Source organism: Ixodes scapularis, unplaced genomic scaffold (genome assembly GCF_016920785.2).
Source record: "Ixodes scapularis isolate PalLabHiFi unplaced genomic scaffold, ASM1692078v2 PGA_scaffold8__174_contigs__length_109621045, whole genome shotgun sequence".
In the NCBI taxonomy this organism is placed as follows: domain Eukaryota; kingdom Metazoa; phylum Arthropoda; class Arachnida; order Ixodida; family Ixodidae; genus Ixodes; species Ixodes scapularis.
In genome coordinates, this window is record NW_024609883.1 from 59,052,569 (window position 1) to 59,071,418 (window position 18,850).

Genomic DNA, 18,850 nt, shown 5'->3' on the forward strand with positions numbered 1-18,850 from the left:
AGCACAAACCGGCCTCGACTCTTTAGCCAAAACCGATTACAAACAAACCGAAGTATTGAGGAACCTCGGATGATACAGACGAACTGATAATTTACAGAAATAGGTTCACAGTTATTAATAGGACGCTCTCTTAACTGCATCCTTCAGCGTCAATTAGAAATATCTGCAAACTCAAAAACAGAACACTGATGAAACACAATAACCAAATAAAGTAACCGACCTGTCTAGTTCGAACTTTCGGAAGTCTCTAGCTCTATGAGAGTCACAAAGTTTCCCTTTCCGTTGAGAACATCGCCGGAAGAGTCACCCACTTCGATGATAGTGACGTCGTTCTGCTGCTGCTTCCCGTTGCGTTGCGTACGTGACCGGAAACGACGCCTAACACGGGTCACAGCTACCCCTTGTCCCTGACGCACCGACGGCTCTGAGTAGTCCGGATCATACTCAGCGTCAGACTGCGTTGCAGACACAACAAGACTGTCCGATTCTATGGAAGACACTTCTACACTATGGTGTGGCAGGTCACGCGAGCACACGTGCACGAAGTTCGCTTCTTTCCGCAACGCTTCCATGGCGTCGAAGCCTCTTGGACAAGGCGTCCTCCCGCAGTCCTGGTAAGATATATCTATGGCCGGGAAGGGCTGTTGCGGTAACTCTTGGAGGGAGTCCATAGTGTCGAAGTGGCACGAAGAGTCCTGAAGAGAGTCAAAGATAATCGACTCGTCGAGGGCCTCAAGCAGTGTTTGGTCTGGAGGAATGGACAGCTCCTTACGTCCCCTGGAATTGAGAGAGTCACAGGGCGAACAGAACGACTCGTTCTCAGCACTCGATGACACGATGTCTTCGTCGATGTCCTTGGAAGTCGACGGAGACGTAACTCTCGGAGGTGGTCTCGGTGGAGGTGCGTGAGGAAGACCTTTGGGTGGAGGACTCGGAACAACGTTCTCGTACGGAGGAGTGTCACAAGGGTCCTCGCGTCTGTCCGGCCGTTGCATGTCTCTTATTTCCTTGAGCTTCTGCAGCTTCTCGTAGAGATCCTTGCGGAAACTGTCGAACCTGACCTGCTCGTCGTCGTCGTCCCTGGACCGCCGCTTGCGTCGCTGTGGTGGCAGCGGTGGGAAGTCTGGTTCTACGGTAGACTTGAGCTCAGAGTCTCTAAAGCTCTCGTTGATCTCGAAGACTCGGTGGCACTCAACGCTGAGGAGTGGGTTGTGCCGGATGCCACCGTTCTTGTGCTGGAACTGGTGCTGCTGGTAATAGAAGTAGTCGTCCTCCGGGATGTCCATGAGGGTAGGCCGGAACCGGAAGTTACGCAGCCTCGCCCTGGCGGCGGAGATCATCTCCCGTATTTTGACGAGGAACTCTTGAGCAGGTGGTGGTGGACTAGCCAGCATCTCCGGTTCGAGCAACTCAGGGTTCAAGCTGAGCTGCAAGGCTGCACGCCGGAAGGAGTTACATTCAGCCGTATGTCGTTCCTTGCTTGTTTCGGGAGCAGGGGTTAGCTGACTGGCGTGGTGGTTCTGCTGGATCCTTTGTCGTTGCTGGGCAGTCTGCTCTTGTTCTTGACTCGTCTGCGCGGGGAGCATTGTATTAGGAAACTCTATCATCAGTATTACAATACATGAATTGGAGTCTGCAGGGGCCTATTAGAAGGTATGCTTCGCAAGTTACTCGTTTCGCCCTTGTTTTGAGGCTCCGCTGTGTTTCAAGGTATTACCTTGCTGCAACCCGAAGCTAGTAATCGTACACGAAATTGTAAGCATTTGCTGCAATCTGTTGCTTCCATAATATTAAACCCTTACAATTGTAGTCGTTCATGAACTACCAGCTGTTGTCTTTCCGCTCTAATAATTTAAAACGTGACCGCAATGGTGGCTGGGCCTTTGGAAACGACCGAATAAGTCAAATCCTTTAAGAAGGTGTGACGTAATTTATTGCGAAGGTGTTAGGAAAATCTGATTTTGTTTTCTCAAAATAGAAAAAAGGTGACTTTTCGTAATATAAGATAAAGGAAACCATAATTTTTAATACGTTAATTCAAGTTTGTTCCAAACCATCAAATACCATGTTCCGTTAGGGCATTTATTTCCGTGATAGTAAAAGAAAAAAAGATAAATAAATTTTATTCTATTTTTTTCAACTCGTTTCTGTGTCGGAACAAACGCAGCAATGACGTACATTGCTATTAGATCATATTGCTAAGAAAGGCTTAGAGAAAATCGAGTTATTTTTCACTCGTGAGGGAAAAAGAATTAAAAAAGTTATTCTCTTTTAACAAAGCTTTATATAAAAATATTAGCTTATTTTCAGTGGAGTTGATATTTGAATATCTTTAACTCAACCACGCCACCTTCGTTTACCTACATAGTAAATTACAGGGCGATACGTTGAGATCGATTCATTTATGCGGTGCCTTCAAAGCGCCTTGACGCTATGGCCGTCAGCCATAGCAGGATGATTGGCACGCTCATTAGAGTCATATGAATGACCGAAAACAATAAGGAGTGTTAGATATGCCTGTACCTTTAACTGATACAAAAATTTAAGCTTGATAATTTTACTCCCCAGGACTAAGATACACAAAGGAATCCATAAAAAGTAGGGTTCTGCTTATGGTTATTTTTTATTAAACTGCGCTCAGCTAATAGTTTCTGTGCGCAATGACGTTCAACCGGAGAGGAGTTATCGTGTCGTCCTTCGCACACCAGGAGCTAGAAATGACAGGCTTTCGATTGGAGTGATAATTGAACACATCTTTAAAGCAGTAATTTACTGTCCAGAATATCTTCCTTTCCTGTAATATGCACCGTAGCCGACTAAAAGAAAAGTGAAATATTTTATTCCAGCGTTTATACAATCCAATAAAAAAAGGTTGATCCAAAAAATAACGGATCGTTCTATATAAAAATAAGTGGAATGCTGTAATCGCAGTGTATTCCCGTTCTACTCCGTTGGTATTCCTAAAGCCCTAAAGGTTTATGGACATTAACACTGCGTGTTATGTTGCAGTTAGACTACATCAGATAACCTTTAAGTTATTCATGAACATGACAAAACCGCCGAGACTGCAGGTAACGAAACAACGAAACCCAGACACTCTAGAAAAGAAGCACAAATAACGTTAAAAATCAAATCTTAAAAAAAAAAAAAAAAAATATCGGGGAAATGCAACTTTGCGTACCGACTTTGTGTCTTCTGTAAGTAACACCAACTAAATGAAATCATTGATCAGACTAAATCAAGGAGCGAGAATGCGCGGCTGTAATTCCCCACGGTTTCCCAAAACTAAAGAACACAGGAATTGCCTCCGCGCGGGACGGACCTTGTGATCGTTTTTCTTGTTGATGCGATTTAATATCAATAAACAATTTTCAAAGGTTGGGGTCGCCACCTAGCAGTACACTGCTTCGATTATTCGAGTCAGCCATTATTTGGGCACGTAAGACTGAACATGTATTGGACGCGACAGCTGCGTCAGCGTTCAAAGGGAACTCGGCTTCGCTCGTTTAAAAAAAAATTAAGTAAAAAAGGTCTGCGTCAGTCTACCAAGACGATTTTAACCCTGGACCAAAGCTGAAGGAGGAATGTTTGTTTTTAACGTGGAAGAAACAGGCACACACGAAGTATCTGGAGACGTTGTCTCTCCCGGTCACGTTTTCTTCAATTGTGGAAAAAAAGGGTTTTATTGGTTTGTTTTAGTCTTGGGTTAAAATCATTACGGTAAACATCCACCAGCTCACCTGCACACTGACTGTAATTTTGTTAAGCTGATTCGTTAGTGCTGGCCAGGACTCCGATCCAGTCACAGACTTCGTGGCCAAGAAACGGCGACTACCGGTTGCTTAACGTTTTTTTTTTTTTTTTTTTCTTGTTTTTTTTTAAGGATTTGTTAGGGTTCAATTGAATCACATACACTCCAGAGAAACCTCCGCACGTTCTCTAATTCGAGTCGCACTTAAATGAAAATAAAAGAAGAGAATGAGGAGCAGACCAGATGATAATTCCGGTCAAATAACATAAGCGAGACAAAGCGAAAACATTAAGTTATTGTAATTAGTTAGTGCTTTTTTTTATTGAATCGCAAAGATTGAAGCTACACGTGTTTCATAGCAAACTGTGCCTGCCATAATTTCTCGGCATTCAGCAGAGCACAGCGCACTGTAGTCACTGGAAATCTTTAAGAAACGCAGGGCGCGCCGAGACCCGAGTATCTGTTCACACTCTGCAGCCAATGAAAGCGCCGCATTACCCGATACCTTTGACGAGCCAATCACGAACCAAAGGAGTGGGAAGCGAAATAAGCAGCACCCTGCGTTTCATAGGGTGTCATTGACTCCACTCTAAGGACTCCGGCGCGTTCATCTCTTTGCAAGATGCTCGAAAGAGCGCTGCAGTCTGTTAGCGACGTGACGTATCGAAAGCGTCGCGGTGGTCGGCCCTCCACTATCGGCCGGATGCTGACTTTGACGTCAGCAAAGGATTCCTCATCGACGGAAATAAGAGTAATGTAAAAACTTCGATTTCGACGGTGTTGGCAGTATTGATCTAATGCGCAATGATTTCCAGCTTACATCCTGCTAACTAAAACACTATCGAACTTGTTGTCCACAGGGTAATGACGTCACGAGAGGTAACCATAGGAGGGCACCGCCCAAACATCTCGCCGCTAATTAGTGGCGAGATGTTTTGGTGGTACCCTCGTTCGGTTACCTTTCGTGACATCATTAACTTGTGAACAGCAAGTTCAATGGCGTTTGTAATGGGCATGGTGGGAGCCTGAAATCATAGCGCTCTCAAATCAGCACTGCCAACACCGTCAAAATTGAAGTTCGTACTTTCCTCTTATTTCCGTCGATGAGACATCCTTTGCTGACGTCATAGTCAGTATTCGGCCAATTGTGGTGGGCCGCCCACAGCTAAGCTTTCGATCGCTCACGTCGCCAATAGGAAGAACGCTTGACGAACGACGAGGCCGCAAATACGTGCACACCTAAAAGGCAATTTGCGCCCTGACACAGAGCGGGAGGTTGCACGTAGTTTCGTCACACTCAATGTCACACTGCGCCGGCATGTATTTTGAAGCGTAAACATATATCCATTCTCGTCCTTCACCCTGCAGTTCCCTCAGTAGACTGTAGCGATTGACTTTCCCAAGTAATATGGGGAAACGTTAGACGCATCCAATTCTATCAGTGATAGCTTTCAAGGGCGACATGTCCCAAGGCATGAACACTCTAGAAAATGACCGTGAATTCACTTTTTCAGAGAACACGGAGGTAGCCAATCCCGGTGAACAATAGAGGATTGCCGTCATATTTCACGAACGTCAGAATATATAGGAGAAAAATGCGACGTGTGCAAAGACAATGAGAAAGTGAACGTCATACACATTGTCCCTGAGCACATGGTATTTTTTTTCTCTAATCGTATTCTGAACTTCTTCATCCATTGGGAGACATTTGCTGCGCACTGCGATTGGCTGCCTTTGTTTTCTGCAGGAAAGTAAACTCACAGTATTTTTTTTTTTTTAAGTGCACCGTCTCCGTGATTTACAGAAGGAGCACACATTAGGCCCGCCCTTTTCGCGACATTAGATCCCTTAGTATGTACTCACATCCGAATCGTCCCGGAGATAACTTGTGAACCCCGGCTTGAGCCTTCCCTGCCGAACTTTGAGGTAGACCAGAACCGCTAACACGTATACCAGTCCCAGAATCCCCAGACACAACCCCACGATCGTGAAGTCCGTGGTTTTGCGTTCTATAGAGGTTACCCCGGGAGCCCATCCTGCCCTGAACGCGACACAGGGTTCGAACACAGCACCCTGCGCGTCTGCACATCGAATCCTCAAAAGCAAAAGCTTGTGCTGGAGTTCTCTTCGTCGTCGTTCGTCGCCCAGCCACTGGAGGAACGTGCGATTGCTGTCCTGGTACAAGGCGAAGAGCGGAATCCTCTCTGTGGATGCCTGGATCCAGCCGTCCGAGCTCAGGTACTGGGTTCGGTTCACGCGGCACCAGAGAGGCTGCACGGACGCCGCACCTGTTGAGAGGCATTAGAAGGAATAGGTAAAGTCGAGAGTCCTCGAATGAGTGGCACTTTGGAGTACCGACACTCTAGTTTTCGACTATCTTGCAGCCTCTTCTATTGTTTTGCTGTAGTGCCGCAGAGCGTACAGCAAAGCAGCAGAGCAGAGCTTTTTGCAAAGCGTGCAGCGCCGTACGTGACGCCAAAAGGAGTGCCGGGAATGCAAGGACCGGCTTTAGCAGACAACAGAGGCGAGGTTGATAGCAACGGCGAGCGGACGAGGGCGGGCGAGCAACTCGGTTACCCTCCCACTCTCTTCAGTGTCACGTGGGGGGCGCGCATGGACAAGGAAGGAGACTCCCCTCACGGATTTTGGAATTATTGCGAAATGTCTATTGGCGATTGTTACAATTTGCAAAATGCGACTCCATGGGCTTGAAGTACGGTGTCATGAACTCAGTCAGTATATAGAGTTTGAGCAAGTATCGTTAACGGGGCGAGAAAACGATTTGCTAAAACTCTCTAATATCGTTTCTGTTTTGTCGCTAATCGTTCTAACGTGTCTGGAGGATGGAAGGGTGATTACTGCAATTTTAAAGAAGGTTCGGAATAACTAGCAACTATTATTTTAAGCACGAAGATGGCTGGAGAGCCATTGCTCTGAGGTGCGACCTATTTAGTGGCTTTGGTGTAATATATTTCAATAGTTGCCTTTCGGCCGCAGCCATCTTCAGGGCTGCGGAACAAGTTGTAAGCATGCGTACATCTCTCTTCTGCGTATGATTACATTTTGTACATGGGTCCAGAGCTCCGTGACTCGACCCCTTTCGTCGAAGTGATAAGCGCTAAAAACATTGTATTTATTTATTTCCTCTTGGCAGGCACGTAGCCAGGATTTTGTTTGGGGGGGGGGGGGGGGGTGGTGACGCCTATGACAAAATGCTGTATGAGGGGGAGGGGGGAGGAGGCCCCAGCAAAATGGAAGATTTCAGGGGGGGGGGGGGGGGGGGCAGGCCCCATGGGCCCCCCTGGCTAAGTGCCTGCCTCATGGCCTAAATACATGACAAAGGGGAGTGGACAACAACACGTAAATAACGTACATAAAACTACGACGAAGAGAGCTGAAATTAGTCAGGTTAACATATAAAATACAGGAGGATTCATCGGTGGCTTCTTCGAGAATGCGTTAGCATGACCCATGAAAACGCCTCACACGTTTCCTTTTGGGAACCCCTAATTCTGACCCCTTCACTTTTTCTTTTGACTTTATCTTTTGCTTCCTACATTTTTTCCGGCGTCTTTTTGGCCTTGTTACAGAGTCAGTATCAGCGTTTCCCGAGGGGGACGCCTGTGTTGTTTCCCAAGATTCACGCTAATGAATTCCCCAAAAATCCAACAGAGGATTTTCCTTTAATTAATTCCACCCTCCTTTTTCTACTCTGCCTGTCAGAGTACGTCGACGCCCTTGTATACGGTCATCATATCACTCGTGGAAAAAAAACACATCCATATCACTCGTGGAGTGAGCCACATTCATTGTTATAACTACACAAATACATCACAACCCACGCACCGCTTCTACGGAAACGCAGAGCGAAGAACAACCGGCGACGGCACAGCGGCAGCTGAGCACTCCCGCATTCCATCGCTTCGCGGCGCAACACCTCGTAGATAACAGATGGCGTCATCAGAGAAGGCAGAGATTGGACACGACGATTGCATCAACGTTTGGCTCAAACTTGACTCGAAGCCAAGTGCTGACGCAGCACTCTTTTCCAATCAATTTGTGGCCAGTGTTGGCCTTCTCTGATTAAGCCATCTCATTCAGCACTACGGCTTTTTGCCCTAGGGTCTGTTGTGCGGCGTCGCCTCTTCTCTGGCTGCGATGCAGCTCTGCGCATGACCTTGACGAAAATGAAAGGGCTCGTTTTGACGAAAACCCGGCGGTGCCTGTCAGTTTATTAGCGTCTGGGAAAGAGGGAAGGGCTTACGCGTACTCACGTCAGCACTTCGGAACAACAATGGAATCGTCGCACGCGACAATAGACAAACGAAAGACACCGCCGTTTTTAGTCAAAACGAGTGTTCTAATGCTGACGCGAAAAATAATATATCATTACTTAAACTACCTCAATTTAATGTGGGAAGTATGTTTTCTAAACGAAGCATTAACAAACTCCCTTCCTTAGAGAGAAGCACAAATATGCGTCACGTAAATGGCATGCCATATCTGCACACCGTAAAAAAAAAAAAAAAAAAAATTAATTTTAGCAATGTAGTTTATTTTAACATATCGTACAATACCTTCATGAATTTCATCTTCTATACTAATAACACATTTCAGACGCAAAACGCCGTAAGTTTTGAAAGAAGCCTTCTGAACCGGTGAAGAGATTATTGACTGTATGTCTGCGACGCAAATGTGTTTGAAATATGGCTGATGCTGTTGCATCGAACTAATTATTTTAAACAATCAACAGCATAAATGATCCAGTGTTTTAGAGCAAACTATATATGCTTCCGGTCAATCATAATATACTCCGCGTGCAGGATTACGTCAACTATTCATAAATGACAAATCTCATGCTATGTACTCATTTTTCTTCCACTATGTAGATTCGTGAAGTTGATAATCTTGGAGTCAGTATACATTTTCTTCCACTTAATATATTTTAAGGTTTTGGCAGAGCCTTGGAAGTGCTGGCAGTGCAGAACGATCCTACAAATGTTCATTGTATTATATACTGGTGCTTCCTGGCATTTTTGTTTTTGTTTTTATGCCATAGATTTTCAGTGTGTTTTACTTTTGTTTTTGCCAAGGAGACTTATATGGTGAAAATAAACGATTGAACTTTAGAACTGTATAGAAGAATAAAATAGAGTCAAAGGTAAAAAAGGCCCCTTTATTTCCCCCCGCATTTATTGGTCCTCCTTTGAAACTGAACAACGGAAACGTAGGTAATGAAAATATCTTAATGATGAAGAAAGCCGGGAAGGGTTAGTTCAGGGTTCACAAAGAAAATTGGCGCCCATTGCCTTAAACGCTAGACACATTTTGCACTTAATCCAATGGCTTGCGGTTCGTAACATTATATAATCAGTAGGCCCGAAACGTATAATAAAGGGGTTCAGTAACTTCCTGCCAAGTAGAGTTAGTTATCCCTTTATTAGTAGAGAATCTCAAAAGCCATTTACACCATTTTAAGAATTTGGCGTCCTTCCCTATGCCAGTTTTGCGAGTGATGCAAAAATATAACCCTAACATTGTTTTCCTCTAGGTAGGCCAGCAAGTTTTAGCTGCTCTTTCCTTAGTAATGGGCTAGGTTCCGAACGGCGCAGCACATGCACCTGTTATGGTGAAGCCTTTTGAGAACCACCTTTTGTTCACAACTCACACACCCCTCGTCACATTCTTCTTTTGGTATTTCCTTAACATACCCATCGACAGCGCCCATTAATCTGAACGCCGTTGCTTGGTCACAGATAATATTAATCTATTACTGGCTACTGAAAACTAAATTGGTCACTGCAGCATTTGCAATATCTTCCCCAGGCTGGGCTGTGATTGGGAAGCCAAACTGCACCAAGTAGCTCGTTCGGTGAATAAATAAAAAAAGTGCCAAAACCGGACGATTTCGTGCTGGAGGCGATAAGTTTGGGAGCACTGTACATAGTGCTTGTGTGGCATATTCCCAGCAATCATTTATTATTTGGCAGGCATCCAGAGTCCAGCAATTATTGCGCATTAAGTACAACCACATGACGTTTTGCAATAAACATGCATGAAATGTTAAGCGTCTTAGAGGAAACCATAGCTGAGACATTTTTCCAGCCCCTGTGCAGACGGCAAGGCCATCAATTTTCCTCACCCGCTCCACTCATCTATTTTATTGAAGCTAGGCAGACTTCCGTATTAAAAACAATTCGGCGTTTTGAGCATACGCCAAGATGCGTGTATTTCATGATCAATAAAAGATCCGCTGACAAACGTTCATAAAGAAGAATAATGAACATTGAAAAGCGCGCACAACCGAAATGTTTATTGTCCTTAATGGGGCGCCCATAACAAGGGATTTACATTTCAAGCGAATCGAGGACAATCATTAATCAAGGAATATCCGAATGGCCATCCGTACGTGTACGTGCTGCTTCCCGGAGGCGCCTATTATAAAGAACCCATTAATAAAGCTGTAATATTCAAGATAAAACACGTAGTTCCGTGTATTGAAAAATGCCCTAATAACTCCTACCTCCATAAAAATTCGATTCAATCTCTTCATATCTTAATAACCGTTGGCGATCCAGTTTGACGTCGACTGAACTGCCCTTGAACTCAGCCTTTTTACGCTCTGACTAGTTCAGTCAGATGCGTCGGTTGAGACAGCTACGACAGAGCAACCAGAAACAATATTCCCTGTGGCAACCAGACAGAGAAGTATCGTTCTTGTTATTGTGGTTTCTGTTTGCTTACACACCGCGATGTTTGTCAATTCTAATGGGTGTCTGATATCTCTGTTTTACGTGAGAAATTAGCCAGCGCAGGACTGCGGCCAGCATAAAATCCACGTCTTTTAGCAAAAAAGAAAAATGGCACAATGACAAATCTTCCGATAACTAGAATGGATTTACATCTGATGATTGCTTCAGCAAGCTTCTGATTGTATTGCTTGCGAGGTTGCATGATGCAGTCAGCGGTCCAAGTGAGTCCGTGAATGACGTGAGACGCGCTGAATGCAATCGACTCAACTGCCTGAACCGGAAGCCAACATTTGCATCGTTAATTTTTCCCGGAAAATATGATCTCCAAGATATATAATATTTTATTGAACGTTTGTCTATCGTGTCATGCTCTCTATGTGCACTTGTGTTGTATTGAAACCATAAAATCAACGAGCAATGAAGATATACGGCAGGTTGAACACGAACTAAAAGTAGCGTTCGTCTGAGCAAAAAACAGCGAGCTCTATTTATATCTTCCGTTTGTTCGTCAATGACGAAATGTTCTTTCACAAACAAATTGGTATATGAAAGAAAACAGAACACAAATAAAGGTACTATTGCGAACAAATGAGTACGCGCGAAGAACTAAATAAGCTAAACTGTAAAAATCAAGCAAATTTTGTATGGTTGTGTATACATTACCACAAGTTGTTATTTAAACACCTTAAAAGTTTAAATTTCAAATAAGGAATTATTCCTAATTATTTTCAGTGGTGTGACACATTTATGGATTAATTCATTTTTAAGGCTTAAAAATGTATCTGATGATAAAAATATCACCTAATTCTACAGTGATTTCAATCAAATTTATCTGATTTAAATTAAGTAAAGGCGATTTATATCAACTATATCTGAAACATTTGATATACATTCAAAAAACATGATTTTCTACGTGTCCTTTCCCGTTGAAGGAGTTTCAAATAATGCCGTAAAGAAGAAAATAATATTATTTTTTTTTTCTGGCTCAGTTTAAAAAATGCAAATTATTTTGTTGTAAACACAAAAAAAAAAATATAAATATATCAAGTGACAAGTAAGTCGATTCTATAAATGGTGCTGCAAATTATTGAATAAATTATTTTACCCGTTAGTCGCTTAGAACTTTTACGGGTTTGTTTGTACATAAGTGAAAAATAACGCTACTTCAAACACTAAACGAACGTAACCAATGGAGCCGTCTGAACCAAGCCAACGTTTATTCCGTTCACAGCAACTGAAAAGAAAGCGTCGACAATCGGATCGGGCTAACTGTCCATTGCACTTTGCGTGGAAGCCAATGAAAGCGGTACGCGCGAACAAAAATCAAGGTGTTGAAAAGGCGCGTGTTCGTTTGGATTCTACACTTTCTCGATCGCAAACAAAGTAACCCACCCAATCTTCGAACTACGTTCGTTGCCATGGTGAATATTAATCATGGTCGTCCTCAAAACGACGTCGTTTCAGCACTTTTTTTCTGCTACGAACGCATACCGACACAATCCCGTCTCACTTCGACTGACGAAGTTAGAGTTCAAGCAGTTCTCCGGCTAGTTTTCAGCAACCCCCAATAACTATACTTTTTGAATCCCCGGCGTCCACCATTTCCGGTAGGCTATTTAGGATCGCGAAATTCATAATAGTTATTGTGAAATCGGCAAATGAAAATGATCCAAAAACCAAGATTCGAATATACCCGCTCTTTTCAGTGCCGTGACATCTGTGGCAGACAGGCTTTTCAACCGAGCAAGCAGTCAAAAGTAGACTATGCCAAGCACTTGTTCCGCGCTATTGCGCGGGTACAGCAGCCAGCTTCTAAAGATTCATTTGACACCCTGAAACTGTTTGGTATCAGGGAACGAATTATAAAGTCTAAAGATGAACCCCTGCGTTCCTCTGGCGTCAATGTTTCGTTCTTGCCAGTAGAGACTTTCAGTTTGAAAAGCACGATGAGGACCAAAATTGTAAATTTCATAAATTCGCGAGAAAAACAAATATATTTCGACATAATATTTGGGATACTATTTCAGCAATGTTTATTGGTGTGTTTAAGTAAATGTTCTATTCCAATCCGGGGCCATGAAGAAATCGCTGGAGTGCCCCTTTAAGCCCGGGGTCATGTGCAACTGCATGTGCGCTCATATATCGTTGCCTTGTGTCGTTGACTGCATAGCCACAGAACGCTGTCCGCGAGTACTGTGTGGTAACTGTGACTTAGCGTAACTGCTGCAAACACGCGTCACCGCAATAATCGTGGTTTGAACGGCGCGTGCCAAGTTCATCTTTGAACTCATTGCCATGCGGTATTTGGAGTACGGATCTCGTGCTGACTCGCGTTCGAATCTGTATGCAGGCGTTCGAATTTGTACGATGTATAAGCAGTGTGGCCCCGACTTCTACGTTAAGACACAACTGTGAACTAACGGTGCATTCGCAGTTTATATACCATGTGCCATGCTTCTTGAATTGATTGCTATTTCATGTGTAAGACGCGAATCCACCATTAACTTCGGGCCGTATCTCGAATTAAGTTTCGTTACGTTATCTAACGTGACAACACGTAACTCTGTGATTGAGTCTTTTATCCGGTTTGTTAACCCCAGTAACAACAACAAAGCGCGCAGTAAGGATAGGTGGTTTAGCACAGTTGGAGTGAGAAAAAAAAACAAAAAAAAAGCGCTGTGTCTATTTAGGACCTTTTCTCTAGACCTCCGATTTTCCCCCGCTTTTTTCACTTAGGCTTTAGTATCAAAATTGTGAAAGTGATGAAACAAACAGATTGGCGTGGCAAGGAATGTTCTTCAAGCCCAGCAGCCTCAAAGGTAAGGACAACTCCTGGCGAGTCTTGAGAACAGTTGTTTCTCACCTGTGAGGCTCAGGTGAGCTCCGGGATGGACGATCTGGCCTGCCAACGGCAGAAACACCACGGGAATCTGCTCCATCGCCGCGCCGGGACGCACAAAGGCCCCTAGGCGACACTCCCCCAGGTCCCTCACACAGGTCCTGATGTCCTCCCGGTAGGTATGGTGCGACGGCGCGCACTGGCACCGACACGAGTCCCCACCCAGGGCTTCCGCAGCGTCCGGCCCGCAACCCCTGCAGTCTCTGAATAGGTCGCCGCCGTGATGACGCGACACCTCCACTTCCCTCGACGAAGCCAGCGCAGCGACGTGGGCTTCCAGGAGTACACCTACGGCGACCAGGAGCAGACGGAGGAGCATCGTGCCATCGCAGACGTCAAATCCTCCGCAGCTGCGATGCGGCGGGCTTCGCTGATTCCTCTCGGACTCGAAGACGTCGGTCGGTGGCCCCGTGCCGCTCCATCGATTCCCGTCGGGGTGTGCCGTAGGTCATCACCTCGCCCGCGCCGCCGGATGACCGCCGGCCGCAACGGGACTTGGCCGTGCCAGGGAATCGCGCCGTTTGTCGGTAACGGACCAGCGGCCGGCAGGAGGGAAGGGCAGCCGTGACTGTCTACTTTTCTCTTTTCTTCACTCTTTTTGGGCGAACTGGTTTTGCCGTTATGCTTTTTGCTTCATCCTGGAATCCGGAGGGCTGGCAACAGGATCTCTGGATCCCGCGGGGTACCCACCAGTGAACCGGTCAGCGTCTTTGTTACCTTTGCTTAATCTTTAGATCCTTACGCTTTTTTTTTCTTTTCTTCTTACCTTTGCGGAGCTGCATCCATGACCAACCGACGCCAAAGCCTCCTTTTGCTTCCGATATCGAGCGGTTTCCTCCTTGAAAAGGTGGAGAGTGTGTACGGCGAATGTAGGAAAGGGAGAGCAGGCGAGGGGCATGGAAGAAGAGCTACCTCTGATTTCGCCGTGTTTTCGGCGGATTGCGAGACCACGGTCGCGCGAGCCCGTTTTGGGTAAACGGAGTCAGCCGGCCGTGAAGCACGGGCTGCCCTTGTACTTGAACTAAAGCCGCGTCTATCGCTCCCCGCGGGTGCTGGGAGGCGAGCAGGAAGTAAGCGCTATAACGGAGATTGAGGACCTGCTGTGGAAGCTGAAAAGATGGGAGGGAGGAGGGAAGGAGGGGGGGCTCTCGACGTTCCATCGTTGCCCAGGCGAGACGATGCACGTCGAGTCGTAGGGGCCATCCGATCCGCTCGAGCGTTTGTTGCGGGCGTGCGGGGGCAAGTGGCGGCGTTTTGCACCGTTCCGCCGACGACCGACGGTACACGGAAGGCCGTCCCTACGGGTAATTGCGAGATGAGTACCTGCAGAGATTCATTGCGGAGCGCACGTGCAAACAAGACGGGGATGTAGTTTCGTTTAAGGCCTGTTCACACATGCAGCAGAGCGCTACAATCATAGCGTTGACCTCGCGCTAACCGTGTTGCTGACGGGAGCGCTCCCCATTTTTGTATCGCACCGTCAAAACTGTTGCTCATGACAGACGATAAGCAGCTGACGGCACGTGAGAAGCGGTACATCAGCGCGCTTCGCTGCATGTGGGAACCGGCCTTAAGTGCGCATTCGTGCGCCTACTTTGCTTTGAAAGGCAATGTTGGATTCGAACGGCTCCTTGGAACACGGAATGAGTCGGGAGACCCACCGAGCGTATGTCGAACAAAGACACTCTTGCTAGTGAAATTTGTTTGCGTTTCGCGTTTAACGTTTAACGATGCGATGGTCGTTGCTTCTACTCGAGGTTGTCAGATGATACATAAATAAGCCGGGAATGAGGCAGTTCCAGCAGCTTCTTTGCAAACAAATTGTGGCCCTTTGGATTGTTGAACCGAACTGCTCCCTCGTTCAGCTTTCACTTTGCTTTTAAATTTATGTTCGCTCTCTTAATTGCTGTAACAATAACGTTATCATAGTTGACGTGGGAAAGCCTTGTACTACTCGTGGTAAAAATAAAATAAAATGTGATTTCAGGCTTGTGAGGTCATCTATAGTGCTTTCGCAACCGGTGTCAATGCTCACCCTGCATACAAATAGGTCTGACCTCATTTTATTGGCTTGTAACTTATATATATATTCGCTTCAGCTTCCCAGTTACTGAATGGGACTGAACCGTAAGATCATTTTTATATCATGAAACACAACTTTGTTTCCGTAACAAGAGGACCGAAATTCGAATCTCAGCCGAGCGAAATTCCTCTTCAGTGTCAGCCCCAAACCTACGTAATCGCGTAGAAATATATCGAAAAATAGGAAACCACATCATCTTGTCAAAGGAATACGTCCGGTACTAAAACTGGGAGAATCATATACAAAAAGAACGATCAAAAAAGAAAGAGAAAAAAAAATCAGAACAACGCAGCCGATGTAACATGTTGAAGGGAGGGGGCGCGCGCGCCAGTAGCGTTAAAAGATGACCGTATTTTCGTCGACATTTGAAGCCCCACTAAACACTGCCTTCGCACACACCAAAAACGTGGCGCTCACATACACTTACTGGACCAAGGCCGCTTCAAAAAGATAGGCCAACGTTGTCTACCCCGGCTTTCGCAACCCCTGCCCCTTCTCTCGTAAAATAATAATAAAAAATAAAGATTGCGCTCGAATTTGAAGGCGGCCATCCGTGGTTCCTGCTCTCAAGCGCCTTATCGGTATCCCCAGCAAGCGCCGGCTGCAAACAATGGCGGCAACAGGCTTGTGTTTACTTTGACATTCCCCGTTTGGCCCGCGTCGCAGTTGCCGGCGCCGTCCTACCCCGTTCAACCCTCCCTACTCCGACTGGGAGCCCCAGACCCGAAGCAACCGGGTACGCCTTCTCCAATTCTCAGTCTCCAACAATGCCACGTGACTCCGGTTTTCCGGGGCAAAAGTGAATGCACGTGACGTGTTTCTGGTAAGTGATTGGTGTGGAAATACTACAAGCTCCGGCTTTCGGTCAGAGCCAAGAGCAAATGGGACGCGGAACTTTTTTCCTCGTTAGCGCTTATCGAAATGTAAAGCAGTTGTTTGGATAAGTCCAGAAAACAGCGCCTCTTCCCGGCGTCAACGTTTTTTTCACTCGTCGCGTGGTGAGCGAGTTTGCTACCCTGAACGTTCGGTGTTTGTTTGTTTGTTCGCTCGCTCGCTTGTTTATTTTGTTTGCTCGCGGTGGAATTATTTTTGTTTTTGTTTTACTTTTCTTGCTTGCGTTTCAGGAAAGCTATTTTCTCGTGGCGTGGTGTTGCGTCTAAACTATCGCTGAGATCCGTCATTGTCTCTTCCAGTTTCCTCTAAAAAAAAGAAAAAAAGGGCACGACCTTTGTATTACTTACGAAGCGCTTTTGCGTAAATTAATTAAAAAAATAATAAATTGCAAAGATTTTTGGGTGATTTGAAAAGGATATGTTTTGATAAAATATATGAGAAAAATAATCTTAGGTGTGCATACAAATACATTTATACAGCACATAAGCGACGAAATCTGTGCCTCTCCGCAAGAAGCCGAATCATTTTTTTCCTGCGTCTTTTGAGCTGCAAATGAGTGCCTGCATGATTTTATACGCTGCTCTCTTCCGATTCCGTTTATAAATCATAGTTAATCTTGTTCATTCAATATCAGATTATTAGGTATCTAAAAACACATTAAATAGCCTTAGTTTGTACGATCGCTAAGTGACATTTTTAGCGCGCTTCAAATCTGGGCCACTATTAAAGCCCGTTTCACCCCTAACTACGACCGTAGCCAATCCCACACCACGATGGAACCAATGAAACAGCACCAAAAGTGCATCGTCATGTGCTCGTCGTTCTCGTGCGCTTGGTATCACCGGCTAACCCAATCACGTATACAGTGCGCCTTGACTCTGCCCTTTTTTTTTTGTGCCCGATTGGTTAGCCGGTGATACCAGACGCACAAACATGGCGACCACAACGGCGATGAGCTTTTTGAGCATTTAAGCAGTTGTCGTATACACATTTCTATAAAAGCATATTAGAGCACCTTGATTGTAGTGTTCGTGTGCTATGCACGCGCACTTTCTGCCTGGCCGTTATTGCGCGCGAGCGCTGACTAGAATGTGATTTAGCACGTGTGGACTGGGATTTTTTGGAAACGGTGGAAAGGTGTATAAACGCCGCAGCCCTTCGTCGATTTATTTAGAACCGCATACAAAATCTTCAGGACCGAAAAGGAACAGCATAAATTGAAACATAGTCTCAAGCCCTTGTGATATCTTGACAATTGATTTGCTGACCCGAGGTAGCTTGCAGCGAAGTTCAGCAATGACTTGCCCATGACGAGTATCAAGGCAGTTGACTGTCGAAGCTATCTCTGTGAATGGTCAATTCAGAAAAATGGAACTGATGGTGAGTTACGAGAATTGCTTGATATCAAATCGGTGACTCTCTAAGCCGCAAACACCAAAGACGATTGTGTTGTCATTAATTTTACCTTAGCAGCACGATGCATCTCATTCACTCGGGGCATCAAGTGACACAGCCTACCTAAGACCGTACTGTTAAGGTTTCGTTACTTTTTTTTATACCACAAATAAGGAAATTTCCAATGTAATAAGAATAAAACAAAACTAAATTGACCATCGACCCCATTCACACGGTAAACATAAAGGTACCTGTAACATAAGTCCCTTTGCTAACGGCGAATCGGCTCGTACTCTTGGGTCGCGAGCACACGCCACGCGCGGAAGATCGTGAATTGATTGGCCTCAGAGAATAAAGGCCCCTTAGCTAAAGGTACCTTTACGGTCGTGTGAATTGGATTTAAGTGTCCATTCACACAAGAAGAAAATAATTGGGTTGTGTGTATCTTTAGACAACCTAGAACTTGGTCTGCCTCAACGGGCGACGAGCGTCCCAGCAGTAGATAAGATATTTGGCCAGTGCAGTACAACCGCTTGCCTATTGGCGACGTGAACGATCGAAAGCGTCGCTGTGGTCGGCCTTCCGCGATTGGTCGAATGCTGACTATGACGTCAGCAAAGGATTTCTCATCGACGAAAATAACAGGATTGGAAGAACTTCAATTTCAACGGTGTTGGTAGTGTTCCTTAAAGATCGCAATAATTTTAAGGTTCTACCATGCTCATTACAAACACCATCGAACTTGCTGTTCGCAAAGTAATGACGTCACGAAAGGTAACCATAGGAGGGCGCCACTAGAACATCTCGCCGCTAATAGCGTCGTTAAAGTGCATCACGCAGTAGTGATGCACGACCGCACGCCGGTACGATGCTCATCCAGATCGAAACGGGCAAGGGTGGGGAGATTGAACCCAGGATCCCGGGTTCTGCAGCGCGAGCTTTCGCTCCACGTGCTCCGAGCTGGTGTGCGCTACTCCACTCGGCAACCGATCCCCCCAATTCACACAACACTGTCTGCTAAAATTGTGTTATGAATCACCTGGAAATTTGTGTTACGAATTTCGGATGCAAAGCTT

At 45.5% G+C, this 18,850-nt stretch overlaps 1 protein-coding gene across 1 annotated transcript; it reads right to left on the bottom strand.

Moving 5' to 3' along the window:
- Positions 1-224: 224 nt before the first annotated feature.
- On the bottom strand, positions 225-13,721 carry LOC121833582. The gene is made up of 3 exons (XM_042286994.1): positions 13,367-13,721; positions 5,615-6,039; positions 225-1,571 (listed from the first exon to the last, which is right to left on the bottom strand). Exons 1-3 carry the CDS (start codon positions 13,719-13,721, stop codon positions 225-227), a joined length of 2,127 nt encoding a protein of 708 aa, XP_042142928.1.
- Positions 13,722-18,850: the final 5,129 nt, after the last annotated feature.